The following is a 19,564-nucleotide window of genomic DNA, read 5'->3' on the forward strand; positions in this document are numbered from 1 at the left end:
CTATTCCTCATCTCTGCCTGGACTGCTCTCAGGAGATAGGGATTAGCAGGGAGCAGACTGAAGAGGTTGTATAAATCACATATAAACCCGCAATAATACCATGTCTCTGCCCACCTCTGAGTCTCTCAGGAGAGAAGGCAGTGGACTGAGTGAACTGTTCTAGAGGAGAAAGCCAAACCTTCAAGTGAGAAACTGGTCACCGCTTACCTAAATAACAAAGCTCAGTTTAAATCTATCAGCATAGCAAAGCGCCAAATTGTGTTTGATATCTTCTAACAAAATATTCTGCAGTAAAATCTACAGTGCCGGGGAGAAGGTAGGAGTGGAGTTCTTTGCTAGTAGGAAGAAAATAAAAGGAAAGACAAAAGTGAAGAACACAAAGAATGCTTTTATTAACTGCTGTTCAAAGCTGCACAACTTCGCTGCTCTGACGGCGTGCTGTAACCTATGGAGAAGGTAAGATGCATAACAACCCCTTCACAGAAGGATAACGCATCGCAAAGAAACACAGGAAGCTCAGCAGCTCTGACTGTTACTGCGGCACTTACCACAGGCTGATTTCCACTCAGTCAAAGTTATTACTATCATTTTTAAAGACAAAGAATTTAAAAAGAATTGGGTTTGCTTGTTTGCTTACTTGCTTGTACCAAACTTTCCAAAGAGCAGCTTTAAGGCATCCTTTATGATGGTATTTTTAACTCGGGTTTGTCTCCTATCTATGACCTTGAGCAAACTGTCCAGCAGCCAATAATCAATATACCAGACAAAACACTATAAACTCCAGAAGGTAACAAAAATCTCCCCCAATAGGGACATCTGCTATTGTTACTAAACCAGAATATATTTCTGTATTTATTCAGCTCTAACAGAAAAGAGCAAGATTGAACAAGAAAAGAAAAAACAAATATTTTCTCACCTAGTAAAGAAAACAATGTGCTCCTGAACATGAGCTAAAATAAATTGAAATAAATCTTAATCAAGAAGGCTGCTGCTAAATAGTCAGGGGAGACAGGGTCAGGTTCAAACAACTTCAACAGCAAAAGCAGGAGTCATCTATTTTGTTATGCAGCTTCCATTCACACTAAGTCCACCATTAAATGTAAGAAGCAATATCAATGCTACCCTGAATGCAAGATGCAAAATTTGAACATAGCATTTAAACTGTGCTCCCTTTTTTCAAGAACGATGTGTTGAGTCATTTAAATGGGAGGAAAAATATCCCCAGCAGCAGCAGATAAATGCAGTAAGCCGTATCAATGCTCTAAACGCTGCTTGCAATTCTGTAACCAGTGAGAAGCACTAAAACATTCCTGACACATGCCACAACAGTCCATAGTACATCTGCACAAACCTATTGGTGTTATGTCACCTGCCCTAATGCATCCCCAAAAGCCATGCTTCCTAACCAGCTCACTGCTACTATTTGATGTAAACATGTAGCCCTTCAGCAAGGTGCCTAGTGAATGCGCTTGCAAAGTGCCAAATGAACATTTATAACCAATCTGCTGGAGACTGTTTATAAATTCGAGTATGGGCTGGAGGTGTGGAAGGAAAATCAGGAAACAACCCATCAGAACTGAGAGTGGATGGGGTAGGTGGAAAATGAGGAGGAGGGGACCTTAGACAAGCCCCTGCATAGCATCGTGGGGTGTGAGACGCACTGCCACTTCATTACACTGGGAGAACATCGCTGCGTGGGGACGGGAAGGATGAAAACAAAAATCCAAGGAGGAATAATAATATTAATTCAATTTATCTCCTGTTGTTGACTTTATGAATACTTCTGCTCTGTACTTGGGATCCACAGATGTTTCTCTTAAGTCAGGCTATCTGCAAAGTCTGAACAGGAATAAGGGAGCTTAGACAGTGCTAGCTATTTTCCTGAATCTGGAAAAGGTGGAGATCCTATTAGGTCCTCTGCAAAATTCTAAGTAGGAGAATATTTATTTCCCAAATGATGAACAATATGGTAACTTATAGGTGCTTTCATTTCAACAAAGCTGAATATTTTGATAACTATTTATGGACATATTTTTCATAAAAACATCTCTATCACACACACATACACTCTCTTACTAATTTGTACAGGGCAGTTAAAATGTGTCAGAATATATTAGTTAGTCATGATGGTGTTTCAAACAGATATGCAAATATTTTGGAAACAAAGGATAAACAGAAACCTACATTGCAAACCTTCTGAATTTTCATTCTGAACCCTGAAATTCAGGAGTCCTTGTTTGAAAACCATACAAACTCCACCACATTCATGCCTACTTCTCTTCGGTGTTCCAAAAAGACATATGTAACTGGCTGATCATTCTCTGTGTGTAGCTATATACATACATGTACGAGAAGTATAAGAAGCAAGATAGACAGATGTGTGAAGTTTCTATATTTATCCATATTAGGAAATACAAATTCATCAACTGCTCAATACTCTGTGTTTCTCATCTTGAATCTTGAAAAAAGACACCAGACACCTCACAAGTATCAGTCAGTGAGCAGAGACAGTGAGAACCCCTTTTACATATTATTTAACCAGACACAAGGAATACTGGCCTAAATTGGAACAGATATGTAAATCTATACAAGCACACAGCATTTTCACCTACACATAGGCTTATTGATAAACTTTATCTAGGTCGAGATATGAAACAGTCTTTCATTTATTTTGGCTTGAAAACTACTTACATTTGACATCATGTCAAAATAAAAAGAACTAGATGAAAAGACTGATATGTAACAAGGATAAAAGGAAAAAAAAATTAGGAGAATAGCAAAATCGCAAACACAGACACAGACACACACACATCACCCACTTTCAAGGAAAAATGGAGAGGAAGGTGAAACTTCCCAAAGAAGCTTTCAAGCAAAGCCAGAGGGATAATTAGCAAGCTCATCAGTCCATAAAGACAGCTACATACAGTTTGTGCTCATTAGTCAGAAGTTGCCGTCTTGTCTTCCAAAAAGATGGCTTTAACTTTTCCATTTCACAGTAATCAATAAACGCACCAACTGGTTCATACCGTATTCCTCTGATGAAGATGAACACCAGTCTAATTTGCAAATCATAACTTAGAACATTAGTAAATCAAACTTGATGAAATTCAAGTGGAACAGACAAACCTCTTCTAGTTTTGTTTACCTGTAACTACTTAAATGAAATATTTACTATCGTGTCTGCAGAATAATTAGAAAGCTTTCTCCTCCATTCAGTAGCCAATGGACTGTTAAAATGAGGATGACGTGGCTTCGTCTGAGTGCTCCACCACCCTACTGCTGCAGCGGGGTGAGACTTCATGGACTCTAGGAGAGATGAGATTCCCTGTCAGTCCTTAAAGTGCCTTGCTAAAAAACATTGGCAACTTTCTCTGACGTGATGAATACAAGGGAATTTGGGGCAAGCAATATTCCAGCCTCCCTTCTTTCTTTCATCCACTACTGCAAATCACAGGCATTCTGTGGGACAAAATTCACTATCGAGATACCACAGAAAAATGACATTGGGTGTAAACCCACATTTTAAACCTAATAGGAAAACCTGCATGCGGCCAGTTTAGAGGGATGCTGCATACAATACATTTCAACATTCCACGGGTCCTCTGCACCAATTTAACCAAAGACCCTTCCTGGCCTTCAACTGTTTTCAGGCCCGTCCAGTGCAGCCAGGCTTTCTACTTCCGCTACAAATTTCAGCTGAAGAACTTTCCTCCTTCTGTCAATGTCTATTCAAAATTACTCTTCAACTTCATTTGCAACCCACAGACTACTGCTGTGTCCTCCTTGTTTCTTTTTGCTTCTATCACAAAGACAGGATTATAAAAACACAATTAAAGCAGCAGCAATATTATAAGAATTTGAAGATATAGGCTCCATTAAGTCTTATATGTACAAACATTTTCATTAATGAAAATAGGTTTCAGAACAATTCTGCTCATTTTCACTTAATTGCTGGCTAATGGGATCTCTTGGTGTGTCACTGTGTGTGTTCTGAGATTTCTTTCTAAGGAAAAGATAATATAATATTCTGAATTATCTTAGATAAGCTCTCAGGACTGACAATAAGAGACACCTTCTCATGGTAATGTCTGACTTTTTGCAGTAGAGTGATTTGAACAAGCGCCATGAAAATTCCCATTTACTCCCATTATTTACCACCAATTTTATGGCCAATTTCAATGCCTATTACAGCTCTGTAGTACTTTACCACAGTATAGACATTGTTCTTAGAAAGATGAGGGCAGAGGGAAAGAGGAAATATTCAGCTTGTAAAGGTCACTAAGTGAGCGGAATAAGGGAATTCATGGAAGACATATTGCAATGATTAAATACTTATTATCCAGTCAGATATACTCTGCAAACATCTTACTAAGGCTTAATTTTAACAACCTTGCTCAAGCTTACATAATCACAAACTTTTCCTTATGTACAAACATAAAACATTTTTGTACCTGAAAGGACTGACAAAAGTAACCAGCATTTTTAAAGCACTTTTCAATATTGCTATTGTTTAAATGATACTCTGCTAATTGCATTGTTCTTAGCTTGAATCCCATGCTTCAGAAGAAACTTTGAGGATAACTGAGGAAAGAATAATTTGCAGTGGTTCAGTTTCGGAGATGTGCAATGATCCTGTATATTCTCTGCTAGTAACGTACAAGATGGCAATATCACTATAAACCTGCTAGTGACCATTTCAACAGTTATGCTCTATGAAATGCCACTATCTATATGCTTGTTTTGATATATCTGGGTAATGGATACCCAGAGGGTCAAAACAGTTCCTGACCCTCCGGATGGTTAGAGTGAAAGACTCTCAGCGGTACAGTCTGAATATGCCATCATTATTTTAGTCTCTTACAATCACTTAAGCAAAAAGAAAAAGGGATTTTTTTTTTTTCAGAGAAAATTCTCCCTTTTGTAATCGTATTTGCTTTTAATCAAGAAACCATAATTTTGATGCCTTTAGACAATAATTTCTACCGCTTCTGACACAACCTATTTGGAATTCAGAACGACGAGGAAGGCAATTAACTGACATTTTTCTACATAATAATATAAGTTAGGGCTCTAAGGCTTTGTCTACACTAGGGAAATTTAGACGAGTTTCTCACTGTTGCTGACACTGGCTTGGCCAAAGCACTGTTAGGAATACGCAAGGTCTAATGCAGACAAACACACCAGCCTCAAAAATTGCTGTCAGCAATTAAGGCTTTCTTGGAACAGAACAGGAACAGCATTCACAGGTATGAATATCTCTGCACAAGTAATCAAAAAACTCACAGGTAAGACTCCCTCTTCAAAGGAAATTTACAACAAGCCTATTGTTTAACCAAAAATATTCCCAAATAACGTCACCATACTTCCTTAATTCTTTTACTTTGTTAAAGCCTCCATTTCTTTAAAAGATATTTTAACTTTGAATAGTCTACTCCCAAAATATTTCTTAAAATTAAGAATTCTTTAAAATGTTACTTTTGAATAAAACCAGGAAGTTGAACGCTTGAATTATTTTCTGAGAATGTAATTTTTTATCAGTATTTCTGTACAATAAACCCTAAAAGTTGCTTTATAATATGACTTCCTCACAACACGAATCTGATTCTTTGGTGCCTATCATCACACTTTCACAATATTTAAAAGCTACTCCTCCACCTGAATGGCGCTTTTAAACGAAACTTTTTCTATCTAAAAAATAAATCATTAAAACATTGCTGGAAGGAATATGGTTACAAATGAGGATATTGGCAGAAATCCAATGTTATTGGAAAGATAGGATATTCACACTAGTCCCGCTGCCAGTGGTGATTAATTAAAAGCCGTTAGATACCTGAAGCCCTAACAGTTCATTCAATATGATTCCCATTGCAGGAATGACCTGCTTTCGCTGACAAGATATTTATGCAGGCAAAAAAAAAAGAAAAGGAAAATCATGATAGCGAAGCCCAAAGACACAAAGATATAAACGTTCATGTTTTATTTACAGTCCCAGCTTTTAGTCTGGTGGTTTGCATATCAGCAGAGGTGATTTCTGTCTCCACAGTATAGTTAATCAAGAAATCAGATGGTAGAACTGCAGAGATCTGAGGCTAAAACCCCTGTGACTATGGAGTAACAGAGAGGTAATGGAAGAGCAAATGAATGCGGAGAATGTGGAAGATGGCAATGGAAAACATGGAGGAATGATGAAAATGCCAAGTGGTGAGAGCAAAAAAAAAAACTCCAACCCTTCACAAGTTTATCTGTTGGTGTTACAGATTTTGTTTGCACCAGCTGCTTCAATTTCCTTGCGAATAGTACAGAATTTGGCAATTATGAGTGAAAGATATCTTCCCATAAGCATGAAGGATTTAAAATTATTTGCAATTTTTACATTTGTCTGAAGCAGTGTGAATCCTAAATTATACAAGAGAACACCCTCAACAAAGTCCAGTTCCTATAATATGCACACAGAGATAAATCTTTCCCCCATCAGTCACACATCCTGCTGACACCTGCTCTCCAGATGTTGGATGAGCATCACGTTGCATACTAAATAACTATCGTATTGTCAATTAATATATTTTCATATACACAACACAAAATTAGATTTTGAGGTCTTTCTACATAACTGACAGAAATTTAGGATTAATAAGACACCATCTTTAGTGAGGCAAGCCTATACAATCATCAGATTACACTGAAGTCAAGCTAGAATCAAGAAAAACAACCCCAAAACATCCACCTTACAGTCTGTGTGCTAAGGAAAAGCTAATAGGTGCCATAGGAACATAGTGCTGAATTTTCTCTCTAAAATAATCTGTGATGCTCTATAAAACCAGTATGTAGTTCGACTTTATATAAAACTGATAATATGAACCACAAGGAGCAAGCTAGGTATCAGGACACCCTACCTGCTCTCACCTCCCCAGCTATATGTAAAAATAAAGCACATCATCAGTGCTGTAGTGTTTTTTGGCTCTTGCGTCAGAGAATCTGCGTTTCTAGCAATCAGGTTGTGAACACATACAGTTGAGCTACACAAAGATTCAAAATCCAAGTAACAAGAAGTCAACCAAAGATCACATTTGTGGGAATTCATACTGCTTTATATACCTACCCCTGAATAAAGTCTCTTATTTTCAGCCGTTTAACTAAATTTAAAAAAAATCAAAACAAATCAAAATAGGACTCTTCAGTCTGTGAAGTGAGCCACTAAAAATGGTTCATGAGTCAGAACCAAACCCAGATTATGTGAATCAGACATTTTTTACTTATTTTGTTATGTACTGCTTTGCCAATTACATATTAATTTGGTTAATATAATATGATCTTAGCTTCTTTCTGCAAATCTTTGGAAGTGACCTGAATAGGCAGTAAATATGTATGGTCTTTAAACATCAGGCAAAGGGAGCAAAGGATAACTTCAGTTGTACATAATGTGTTCTTGAGTCTAAGGAGATAAGTTCAATACAGCACACTGGTAAAGAGTTCACAGCTGCACATTTACTCCACTTACTTGTATAGATAATCTTGTTTCTAGAACAAGAATACAATTGCTACTCCACTTTAAAAGCACATTTTACCTTGATTCAAATTTTCACTCATGGAGGAAAGCTAAAAAAATGCTTTAATTTGAGTTAGCATAACATATTTTTGGATTAAACTTATTCAGACTAAGTCACTTGTATCCCCACAAAGATGAGTTCAAATTGTAGACAAGGGTTCCTAAGCATTCAATGCTTATTAATCAGATTTTCTCAAGATAAGTTCTTCCTCAAAGTAGTTCCAGTATGAAACAGATCAATAAAATATTAGATAAACTATTACCTCACACAAAGTGAGAAACTCCTCTAAGGCCGCACTGGAAGTAAATAAATTGCTTACCTTAACTATTTTCAACTATACCACTACTAGTTTAATACCTGTTATGTGATATTCATTTAGTAAAAACCTTAATGTCCTCTCCTTTAGAGAATACCAGCCACAGAGACCTACCTGTCATTTGTTTTGTGTGAGAATTTCGGAGAGGAAGATCTTGTTAAAACCCTTCAGCACAGATGCACTGAAGTCCCACAGGGCTACAGCATGCTCCTACTCCCCGAGCCTTGTCTTTGACAAGGAGAAAGGATGACATGAGGGTTCGCCCACTCTGGTGTTTTGCTTGCCCTTAGCATCCTGCGTATATGTCTTGGGACCATCCCGAACTGACAGGGCTTGAAGACTTCCAGTCTGAGGCCAAGACCCTGCTCTCCCTGCCCTAAAACAACTGGTAGATGGCACTTGAGAGAAAAATGCAATGGCCTTTTAGTTAAGGCGCTGGGTGGACTCAGGAAAACTGGATTCAATTCCTGGCTTCGCAATGGATCTTCTTCATGACGCTGCGCAACCACCTGTGCCTTGGTACAAAACCTCCTGCCCCACACAAAACTGTTTTGAGACTGTATCTGTTAATATTTGACAGACGCTGTGCTAGGGCTCTACTTCGATGGGTAGACAGTGTGGGAAGCAGGTCAGAGCGCAGGATGATGTTTGAGAGTAGAGCTATATATCGTGCCGATGAACCACAATTTCTATCTTCTTTCACATCGTCTTTTATACCTTGTGCAATCACTTCATGTGTTTGGTATTTCTGCTACTAGCATTACATGTCTATTTGCACAAAATTTGTCCCTGACATTATAGAAGATAAAGCTATCACAGTTTTATTGATTGAGCAGAGACATCTACATATGTTCTCCATTACTATTATGCCATGCAGGTTGATGAACTGACATATTTAACTAAGTAGAAATGGAGAAATACAGAAAAAGAAAACAGGGAGACAAGATGACTCAGCCAAACCTGCAGCCCTATAGATTTCTAAATATCCTATGATCTTTAAAGTTTCTGTGACGGAACCAAGATCTCTGGCTGTCACTTCAGTATTTTAACTTGAACATAATCCTTGGCAGAATGCATTCAACAAACTGGAGCTACATGTATCATGTTGAAACATATCACGCAGACATTAATATGCAGATGCAGGAAGAAAATACAACTTCATTTTGACAAGGAAACACAAAACTTCAGGTAGTATACAGAAAAGCACACTAAGCCATGATTAATGAACATTTGTCTAATGAAGGGGCTTCTAGTGGTAGAATGAGGCCTCCATGCCTAATTAACAAATATTAATCTGCTTTAATTAATCAACCTTAAGAAAAATGATTATATAAAATAATGGCTTAGAAAAATCAAACCAAATACTACCTGCAGACTGTACAAAAGATTTTTTGGTAATCATATGCTGCTGACAATTCAGATTTAACAAGGTAGAGCAAAAGAAGAACTGACCTCCCGAGGACAGATGATTCTCTTGGGACGTGGTGCCTCTTGTTGCAATTGGTACACTGTCAAACACAAAAACGTACAGATCATTAGAAGATGGCAACATACACAAACTTTTATTCAGATGAGTCTTTTTAGCTAGAGGCTGCAGAGAAAAATGCAAATGTAAAGAAAAGGACAGCAAACGGAGGTATTTCAGTGTATCTAAGTCATTTATTTGAAAAACGGTTGTTGACCTGATCATTGGTTTAAGTTTTAGAAGTATTATCTCCTTTTGTACTTGTCATTACATTTCTATACCAGGGAAGACTAGCTAGAAAGATTTATTAGGTGCATCTCAGGATAAAATCTCACTTTTGCATATACCATGCTGTAACAACTCAAGAACAGATTGCTTACCAGTAACACCAGTGGCTTTTTGGATAGGCCAAGAAAAAGTTTAGCACGTTCGAAAGGGTTCACCACAATCCCACAACTTATTCCAAGATTTGCTGGTAATTACTGACGAGCAAGCAAACATTCCTTTCAGAGCAATTATGCCCTATTCAAATGGCCCTGGATCAATTTTACGAATCTTCTGAGGGCTGGAGGAGGGAGACCTGAGGCTAGGGGTAGTTGCTGAACCCTGGCCCCCAGCCTCTTTGCTGCATGTATTTAATGAGATCCTCTCCTTCCTTTCCACTCCAGAGTCGTGAGAAGAAGCTGACATGCAATGACAGTAATCAATTCCAGCGCAGACAGACTGTCTCTCTGTAACTCCAGTAAAAATCCCAGAGGTTTGGATTACCTCCCTCGAGAAAGGCCTTCTATATGCTGACCTTCTTGTATTTGGAAAGATCATGTGGTGTCTATGAATTTTTTTAAAAGACCCAGTTTCTAGGACAGGGCTCTTCATGATGCTTGTCAAGCTCAGAATTATGCCCCGAAGGGTGGTAGATTATGGGAGGAATATAAATGCCTGTAGATTTGATAAACACAGAAGCCCTGTTGCAGAAAGTGAATTGAAATGGTAGGAGTTACTCTTCAGCACCTTCTCCCACCTTCTGCACCTTCTCTTTAAATGGGGCTAGGAGCAATGAAATCTGAGAAGTGGGGAAGTCCTCGGCTTGCACCCAAGTTTGTCACTCAGGGGATGTGAAAGCTTTGGGGGCTTCTGTTCTCTGCTAAGGTCAAAGTGGAAAAAACCATAACCTCTCTTTTTCCCAACCCAGCCTTCATCCCTGGTTCCTCGGAGGGGCACAGAAAGAGAGTTCATGATTTCTTATATTCCCTATCAGTTTTAATGCATATGGATGTGATCCAGCTCTGAATTTGCACTAAGGCTTTGGATTTAATCTGCATCATTCAGCACTGCCAGATCTGCCACTACTTTTGCACAAGATTCATGATAACTTGTGGTCTTTCTTACCTCTTGCAATTGTGTGACTAAGATTCAAAGCCTTCCTTTTACTCTTTTGTGATGAAACAAGTTGTGTATCCAAAAGAATTGCCAAGCAAAGCATGAAAATTTTGCTTCAACATCACAGATCATTTTTCAAAACTCTGATTATTCTGGAGCCCAATATCATGGTTTTAGAGTCTATTTCTGAATGTCTGAAATCAGCATCACCACTGATTCAGCAAGTTACTGATGCTTAATACTAAACATATCCAACAGGAAAATAGTAACTTTTTTCTTCCCCCATACATTTCCAGTGGAGAGAAGGAACTCTAAGGATTCAAAATATTGCAAGAATATGATTGCATCCCATTTAGAGTAAAAGAGCTGTTTCCCCAATTTATTAATTTAAATTTTAATTGAAAAATCATACTTCATAAAAATCCTATTTTCAATAATCAAACCTGTTAAATATTAACTGACATAGCAAATTAAGCTAGTGGAGCTGTTTCTAAGATAACCTTGATAGCTGTGGTGCAAAACAAGTTGGTCTGAAGAACACATAGGAGGCCTATCTTGTGATGTGCTGCATTTATAAGAAATGAGAAAAGCAAAGAACTCTCTGAAATGACCAAAAGAATCTCTGAGGCTGATAGCACTGGAGAAGCAAGGGTGGGGAAAAGAGTCAGCATTTCACAAAACAAAGGAAGGAATGACTAACAGGAGAGGGCAGATATACGAAAGACTTGAAAGCAAACACAAAAAACTGGATGCTGATAGGATGCAATGGGATGAATCAGTGCAGGGATTCATGACGAATGCAAGGAAGACAAATCATCTTAACAACTGTATTTTGAATAGACTGGAAAAGGTTGCTGTCATTCTCAGAGAGGCATGGGTAATTAATCTACACAATAAACTGAACTGAGAAAGATATCTGATTTAGAAATACATCAGAGGAAAATGTAGTAAGATTATTACTATACAAATAAATAATAAAAATAATAAATTATATGCTGTCTTAAATGTGCAGGATGAGAAAACGTCCCCAAATAACAAGCATGATTGAGAGCGTGAATGGTGGTAATCACAGAAAACATCATGAATGGGAAATGGTTTCCTGGGAAAGATAAAGAATTTGGATTTGGCCATATGAGCTTTAAATTGAAAGACATTAAACTGACAGAAAGACAACCCAGTGGAACTAGTGGAGAGACATGCAGAACCATTAGATGGAGGGAGAGAAGACAGATTGGGAACAGAAAGAAAGGACTAAGAACCACCAGTGGCCTCGTGGTAAGGGACGACAAGCAGTTCAACGGGAGACAAACAACAGAGAAGAGACAGATAGGCACACAGCTGCCAAGGATACCCAGAAAAGACACACAGCAAGGCAAGGGTGGAGGAGGTAAAACAACAGTGAAAGTGGAGATAAATGAAAAACTAGGAAAAGGCAGTATCTCACAGACTAAAGTATTAAGGAGCAAAGCAAGTGTGACCCTACCAAAAGCTGTGTTCTTCTTTAGAAAGGTTCTCTCCTGTTTCTGCTTCAAATGATTGCTATATGAAAGCCTGCTAATGGGCTATGAATACAAGCACAGTATTATGGCTAAGGTGACTTGAGAAAAATGTGCCCTACAGCTAAGTTCCAATGAGCGTAGACACCTCATTAAGTGACCTCATTTTCAGAAGTGCTGAACATCCTGCAGCTCTGCCCAATTTCATTATATACTTTTTCCAAAGTGCTGGGCACTCACACTCTGACTGACATTGCTGAGACCCCAGCAGAGTCCAGGGGATAGTGAGAAGTTCAGAAAGCACATGCCCCTCGCTTACTTGCTCGAATGACAAACAAGCCTTGCCCTTCTGCCTCATTCTCCCCCCTCCAACTCTGAAAATCTTAAAACAGAATCCAACGTATAAGGATATGGTTAACTGAAATAATAGAAAAACACACTTATTTAATACAGTGGTAAGCAGTGATTGACATCTGACCCAGTCTATTCCAGCATTTAGAACTGACAGGCAGGTTAGAGACAAATCCCCTGTGATCACAAAAAAGATGACACTTGAACATAATGATGCATTATTATTTTAGCCCTGAGAAAATTAACCTCATAAAAAGTCAACTGCATGCAAAAAGAAACTGTATTATTACTGCTTAGAGAACAGCATCAGACTGCAAGTAGCTTTTTGTTCACCATCAGATACAAATGAAAGGCACAGTAATAATACACACTAAATACTAGACCAAAATGCAGCACTGCAATAGAAAAATGCAGTAGCTTTTAATTGGCCCTTGAACATCTTTACAAGTTTTATAATTCAGATAGTTTGCCAGCATTCATACTATCATAATCACCTGGGAACTTACAAAGTTAACAAAACTTTAATTTATTATTGAATTTCTAGGGGAACGTTTCTTTGAGATGTAAAGTAACTAGTTAGAATATACATCTCTCTTTTGTTCCTGCTAGACGACGAGTCTTGTCTCATGGGATGAATAAGGGAAAATCTACGATATATTTTAGAAAGAACTGTCTAATTCCGAAATCTGATCTGCCTAAGAAACAAAGGATGACATGCAAAAATCAACACTTACACCTTTTCTGCCAGGGAAGAAGGACTACCACCAATTTCTTCATACTTTTTTCATTCTGCAGTGTGTCAGGAACTCAAGCTTTCTCCTTTAACTCACCTATGACTAGTGTTCAGTGATGCTCCAACGGAGGGGAAAAATTCCTATCATCGCTTTTATAAAGCAGCAAAGAAACATACTGCCTTCTCTCTGAGAACGTTTCATAGCGTTCCTTAGTTTTACCTCCTTGGCCTCATCTCAGTCAGGCATTTATCCACATGCTGAGCTTGAACAATATGAGCTGTCCTATTTCTGTGGGATTACTCACATGCTTAATTAGGAACCTAAGTGCCTGGCTGAAATAAAGCCTTAATTTCTAACAAAACTGAGTCTCAGACACTGTGCTTATTATTTGCTGAAGGGCAGAAGGCAGGGAAACTTTGTTAGGAGCTGAAGCATGGCATCAGCTGATACTCTGCGCCTTGCCACATTGCTTCACACCAGCGTACTGATCTTAAATAATGCAAATAAACATTGAAGTGGCGTTGACATTAGACTTGCTTAGCACATGCCAATCTCAACAGTGGTAAAACGAGAAAATGAGCGCGTTTACATCTCTTCAAAACTCAAGCACGTATGTGCTGTAGCTGGAAGTCAAAAATGACTACACTGTTTCAGCAGTCAAACAAATTGCCTACTCATCATATGAAGCAGGTAAGATCATTGGTTCTGCTCTAAGAGGGCAGTGCAGCACTGGAGCAGGTTACCCACAAAGGTGGCAGAGGTTCCATCCCTGAAGTTTTTCAGGACTCAGCTAGATAAAGCCATGGCTGTTCTGCTCTAGAGCCGACAATAGTCGTGCTTTAAGCGGGAAGCCCGATCAGCTCACCCCAGAAGCCCCTGCCAATCCACGTCTGTGATTCTTACCTTCCTTTCTTTCCTACCTCAGTGATGGTAGAAAGGCAAAATGCCATTTCGTATAATATTCCTAACATACAGCAGACTACAAAAAGAAATCTGTTATTGGATATTTATTTGTTGATCTGTTACTCAGGTATAAATGCAATCAAATCCACTGCCTAGAGACTGCTGCCTGCTGGCAACTTTCCAGATTTTTTCCCCAAGTCCCTTCCTGGTAATACAAAATTATTCTTGCCATTTCTTTTATTCTCTGTGTCCCAGGGCTACTGGAAAAAGTCTGAAAAACCTTGTAATCTGTGAAACCTATGTACCTTCTAACAATTCTTCATCAGTCAGTGAGGATCTTCTGCATTAGAAGCATCCATCTTTTCCAAAGACAGCTGAAACAAGCTTGTACATTACGCTTGGATTCTGAAAGCTGCTCCACTTTGATCAGCATTTGCCCATGGATATGTGCCATACTGTTTATTTGAATACTTTGCCTGCATAAACAGGAAAAACTGCCTTTGTTGAGAAGCTAGAAGCATTGAAGCCTTGAACATGACGTCAATAAAAGGCAACATAGTGCACCTGAATTTATCCAGGACTTAAAAAAGAAATCAAAACTGTATGCAAAGTATCTTAATAGTGTGTTAGCAAACTTTAAAAGTTACTAGCTAAAATACACTGAAAATAATTGTTAAATAGGCAGTAAACACAAACTGCTAAGAGTGAAATACATACACTAAGTTAAAACTGTGATGAGACAGGACAGTAGATTGCATCATAGACTAATGCTATTGTTGGACATAACCTCTATAATTAATTTACCAGATTGGGAGTTTTCCAGCAGAGTAAAGAAGCATACATTACCTAACATCGCAATGAAAAACGTATGTCTGTGGCAAAGCAGTCTCAGCAGTAAATCTCTGTAACCTTAAACTATTTTCTGCATTTTTGAGCAGTGTAACTTTTTCCAAGGTCATTCATGCATGGGGTTCAGATGCTGAGGCCACGACTTTGTCATTACCACAATATTGGCATCCTACATATATGTGAATAGGAAATTATATATTCATATTCTATTAGTTCATTCTGGTTTTTTTTAATTTTAAAAAAAGTTTCCTTGGACTATGTGTAAGCTATCAGGCAAAAGTAACCAAACTTTTTCACTGCATGCAGTGATCTGTCTGCTGTGCCAGTGGGGCAACTAAGAGAAGGTAAGTAAAGGCATGTGCTTATTCCCTGACTTTTTAATGAAAACTTCCTGCAAAAAAGGAAACATCTGTCATTTCAAATCCTGGTCTCATCAGAGTCAATGGGAGCTTCTCCATTGCTTTTGAGTAAGCCAGGTTCCTCTTCTAAAAAAACCCTCTCAAGTGTCTGCTTCTTTCCAAGTACCCAGCAAAGTACACTGGAATGGTCCAACTCAAATCAATACACTCTTGCTGACTCTTCAGGAGGTTTTTCCTATACATTCAAAATACTGCAACAACAACAACAACAAAAGGTCTCTAGAAAACAGTGTTCTGAGAAGCAATTTTTGTAATTTAATGGCATACTCAAATTTTGGTTGAAAAAATCCCAGTCCATTCTGAGGCAGAATGTCATTCTCAGGTAACACAGAGGTGATGTCTTTGAAGTCAGCAAGGTAGTTTAATGTGCATATAAGTGAAGTCAACAAGTTTATTCCAGTCTTTAAAATTATACATGTACCTGCATGTAACTACTGTGATCCTTGTCTTTTTGTAGTTCCATTTTGCTAATGGAAACATTGAAGTTGCCACAATAAAAGAGACGACTTTTGCTTAAGATAGTTCTGTATCCGAAAACAGAAAAAAAAAAAACCCATCCGCACCCAAAGCTACAGTTTCATTAAAGTTCCAGTAAGGGTTTAAAATAAAAAGATCAAATTTAAAGGCCATCTTTAATAAGGGTTTTAAACGCCAATATTTCGTCTTAGATCTGTGCTACATTATTAGAAAATACATTTGGAAGAAAGCAAAAAAGGCATAAAATATGCACTTCTGCACTGCACTCTATGTAAATTATTTTTCTAAAGGCAGACAGGAAGGTTCAAAGAACTGATAATGGTGTCTCCAACTTCTAAACCACAACTTCAAAAATCAGCTCCTATTGCTAAGGATCAAAAATATTATTATCTTAAAGTGATTTGGTGACCCATATAAAAAGACAAGTATACTCAAGCCTGACCTTTAGTAAACACATGAAGCATTAACCTCTACCTCTGGAATCCTTCCTGAAAATCTCAGCAGAGAAATCGTGAAACCCAAGATTTGCACACCTGTAAGGCAACCCAGAAAGTCTGGCACTCGTAACCCTGCTGCACTTGCTCCATGGAGAACCAGAAAAATTCAGGTTTCGCTGCTGTCCCAGACAGTAATTTCTACAAGCACTTAGTACATTTATGTCTTTTTTCTAAACAAAGAAAGGGAAAAGACCTAACAGTGACACCTTGGTATGGTACTTAGATTATTAAAATTTCTCGTATACTCACAGTATGATTTCCATATTGGAGGCTGGTATTCTTCAGCATCTAAAACACAAGTAAAAAGGGGGAAAGAAATCAGTCAATTGGCCACTGGGTCAAACTGTCAGCATGCATTTTTCTGCTGAGAGACCTCAGCTTGTCAGCAAAATTCACATTTCTTTCCCAAGAGAGATGCTAGCTCATTTACAGTACAGTTTCCTATGTGAGAGAAGAATATAAATTTCAACCACTTGTGGATCCAATGTGCTTTTTCCAAATTATTCAAATGTAACAGGAATTAATTTCTTACCAATTTGCATATAGCTTCCTGACTCACCAGTATTTTTAAAATAATTAACTAGATTGGTAATTACATTGTTTATTTACTTTACTTGACATGATAAACCGACAAATCACTACTGGTTTTCAATCAGGCTTCTAACCCCACTATTAAGATTTTAGAATAAACATCAATGAGTAACACATGCCTTATCTAAAAAGATGGACAGCTTAGGCTGGACTCCGATGCACAGACCTGACAGTTCCAACAACAAGATTCAATTACACTTCTTAAACCCACTAGAATATGTAATTGGCATACTTTCCAGAAACCGCATCACCAAAAATAATAATAAAAAGTTAGAAAAAGGAAAGACTGCAAAACCTGCGATTGGAAACAGACAATTATTGCCCTTATCGACTGAAGGGGCACAAAAAGAGCTGGTATCTTCTGTTAGTGCAAGAGTTATACAATGCTGCTGGGCAAAGTTTTGGCAGAGGGAGCAGAGCTTCTGTGTTTAAAAGTATAAGTTTGTAGAGCCTGAGCTACACACACACCCACACACCACCCCCTCCCTACGTTAAGAGCCCAGCGAGAAAAGGGCTGTCCAGGCTGGGAGGCAGACAGGCGCAACTGGACGGCACGGTGAGCGCATGGTCCCACTCCACAGGGAGGTTTCCAGCTCTCCGCAAGAAAAGCTGTTGCTTCAACCTCCAGAAATCCCAGCAGAGGCCAAGCTTGAGCAGTAGGAGTTAAATAAATTACTATACACCAGCCACAAAGGGTGGGGTACCGGGTACTTAGTTTGGCTCTAAACTGCCATGTTGCCAAACACTTTGAAGAGTCATTTATGGGGGGTATGTCATTAACCTCCTAATACTGTGCAAGTTAATTAACGTGTTTGGTATTTACTAAACTTCTACTTAAGTTATGCTAATGTAATTCAATTATAGTTGCATAGCTCATGCTCCTTGTCTATTTATATACACACAACTACTTTAAATATATCCCTGCAAAAGTTTGTTTACTAGGAATGTTAATCTTTAACTACCATCTGCCACTTTTAACTCTATTGTTTTAAAAAGGATAAATCTAGCAATGATCACAGTTACTGCCTGGAATAGTACCCTGCAACAATTTGCAGATATATTGATCGGGAAACCCATTCAATTCCAGTTTCAACTGTAGCCACTTCACAACTTTGGCAAAATTCAAAACGCCCCCAGACTGACGGAGTTATACCATGCTGTGGCAATCCAAGAGTAATTAGCTTGCAAGTTCATTATACAGAAGGATTATTTTAAATTATATGAAGCTATTCATGAGACCAGTGAAATTTATTCATGCAAGAGCTGACAATTTTTTCTCCTCTCGCATTATAATGGTAATACATTACTCTTTTTTTTCCTACACATCTGTTGCTCCACATATAGTTTACCATAACACCATAATATTGTGTATTAAATTCCTCTGTCATACTTCTGCACTACTGCAAGATAATTTCTGAATTTGCTTGTTCACTTAATATATTTTTCCAATAGGAGAAACATTGAGATAATGCAAATGTCTGATTATCTATACTTGTGACTTCAGAAAAGGAAATAATAGTGGAAGAAACAATGAAAAACTAACGAGTATCAGTTGTTGCTTTAGTCTTCCAAATTAATTAGAAAGAGCACAGTAAATTGAACAGTGAAAGCTGATCTACAAGTGGCCATGAAGTGCTTCATTAGCTTGAGACAGACTGATGGTGTGGAAACACTGCAGCCTAGGTGGAGAACAATCATCCAGAAGACAGTCATAAAACAAAACTCCCGATGATTACACTAGATTTGTCATGGTTATGAATCTGTCAGCCCAGGAAGGAGCGGACAGAACCATTCCTCAATAGCTAAAATAATTCTTAAGGGCAGCACACTCGGAGGAAAACCACGGGTCACCAGCTCCACATTCGCCCTTATGAGGCACTGAAACATCCTCTGTGATCCCTTCAGCTGATAACACGTCCCTAAATCACATGGAACAAAACTCCATATAAATAATAGTATTAATACTGTTTATTGTCAAGCCATCATGTATGACATTTGGTGGCATCCATTTGTAGGGAAATAAAGAACAATTAGTTTAAATACAACCTGGAGACAGAGGTCATGCTTAAGGATCAGGGAGATGTTTAATGGAGCCCAGATATAGACTTCTTGCTCCCTTTGTGGAAGGAGGCCACTGGGCCCCTGCCTAGACATGAGCCATGTACAGCCGAAGATGCCATTCTACATGGCTGTCAGCGTGGAAATTAGCCTCAGGATAGCAATTACCACATCTGAGTCACCAGAGAAATACACTGACTCTCTTCCTTGTATGATAAAGTCTTAGGACTCCCATCCTGGATGATTAGACTAAACTTCAGCCTTTGTTAAGTCAGGGGTCAAATGAGACAAATCCTACCTGAGCAGACTGGATTACTACTATTTGCCCTTTTTTGAGATTTCTGTTCTGCTTCTTTTTTTATTAGTCCTCTTTTATTTTAAGGTAGCTCTACTCATTAAATTGTGCTCCACTCTCCATCATTATACTTAATACAGCAGGCTCACAGAAGTTGCCAGTAATAGTTTGGGTGGTCAGCTCAGT

The 19,564-nt window shown here is 38.3% G+C and overlaps 1 protein-coding gene across 1 annotated transcript in view; it reads right to left on the bottom strand.

Annotated features, from left to right (window-relative positions):
- CHN2 (chimerin 2) overlaps window positions 1–19,564 on the bottom strand; it is a 164,422-nt gene that overhangs the window by 79,916 nt on the left and 64,942 nt on the right. The window contains exons 2-3 of the mRNA XM_050892000.1: window positions 16,684–16,722; window positions 9,316–9,371 (exon numbers count right to left, since the gene is read on the bottom strand). Of these exons, the coding sequence (XP_050747957.1) occupies window positions 9,316–9,371; window positions 16,684–16,722 (95 nt within the window). The remainder of the gene's footprint in view (window positions 1–9,315; window positions 9,372–16,683; window positions 16,723–19,564) is intronic.

Source organism: Gymnogyps californianus, chromosome 2, assembly GCF_018139145.2.
Source record: "Gymnogyps californianus isolate 813 chromosome 2, ASM1813914v2, whole genome shotgun sequence".
NCBI classification, from domain to species: Eukaryota; Metazoa; Chordata; class Aves; order Accipitriformes; family Cathartidae; genus Gymnogyps; species Gymnogyps californianus.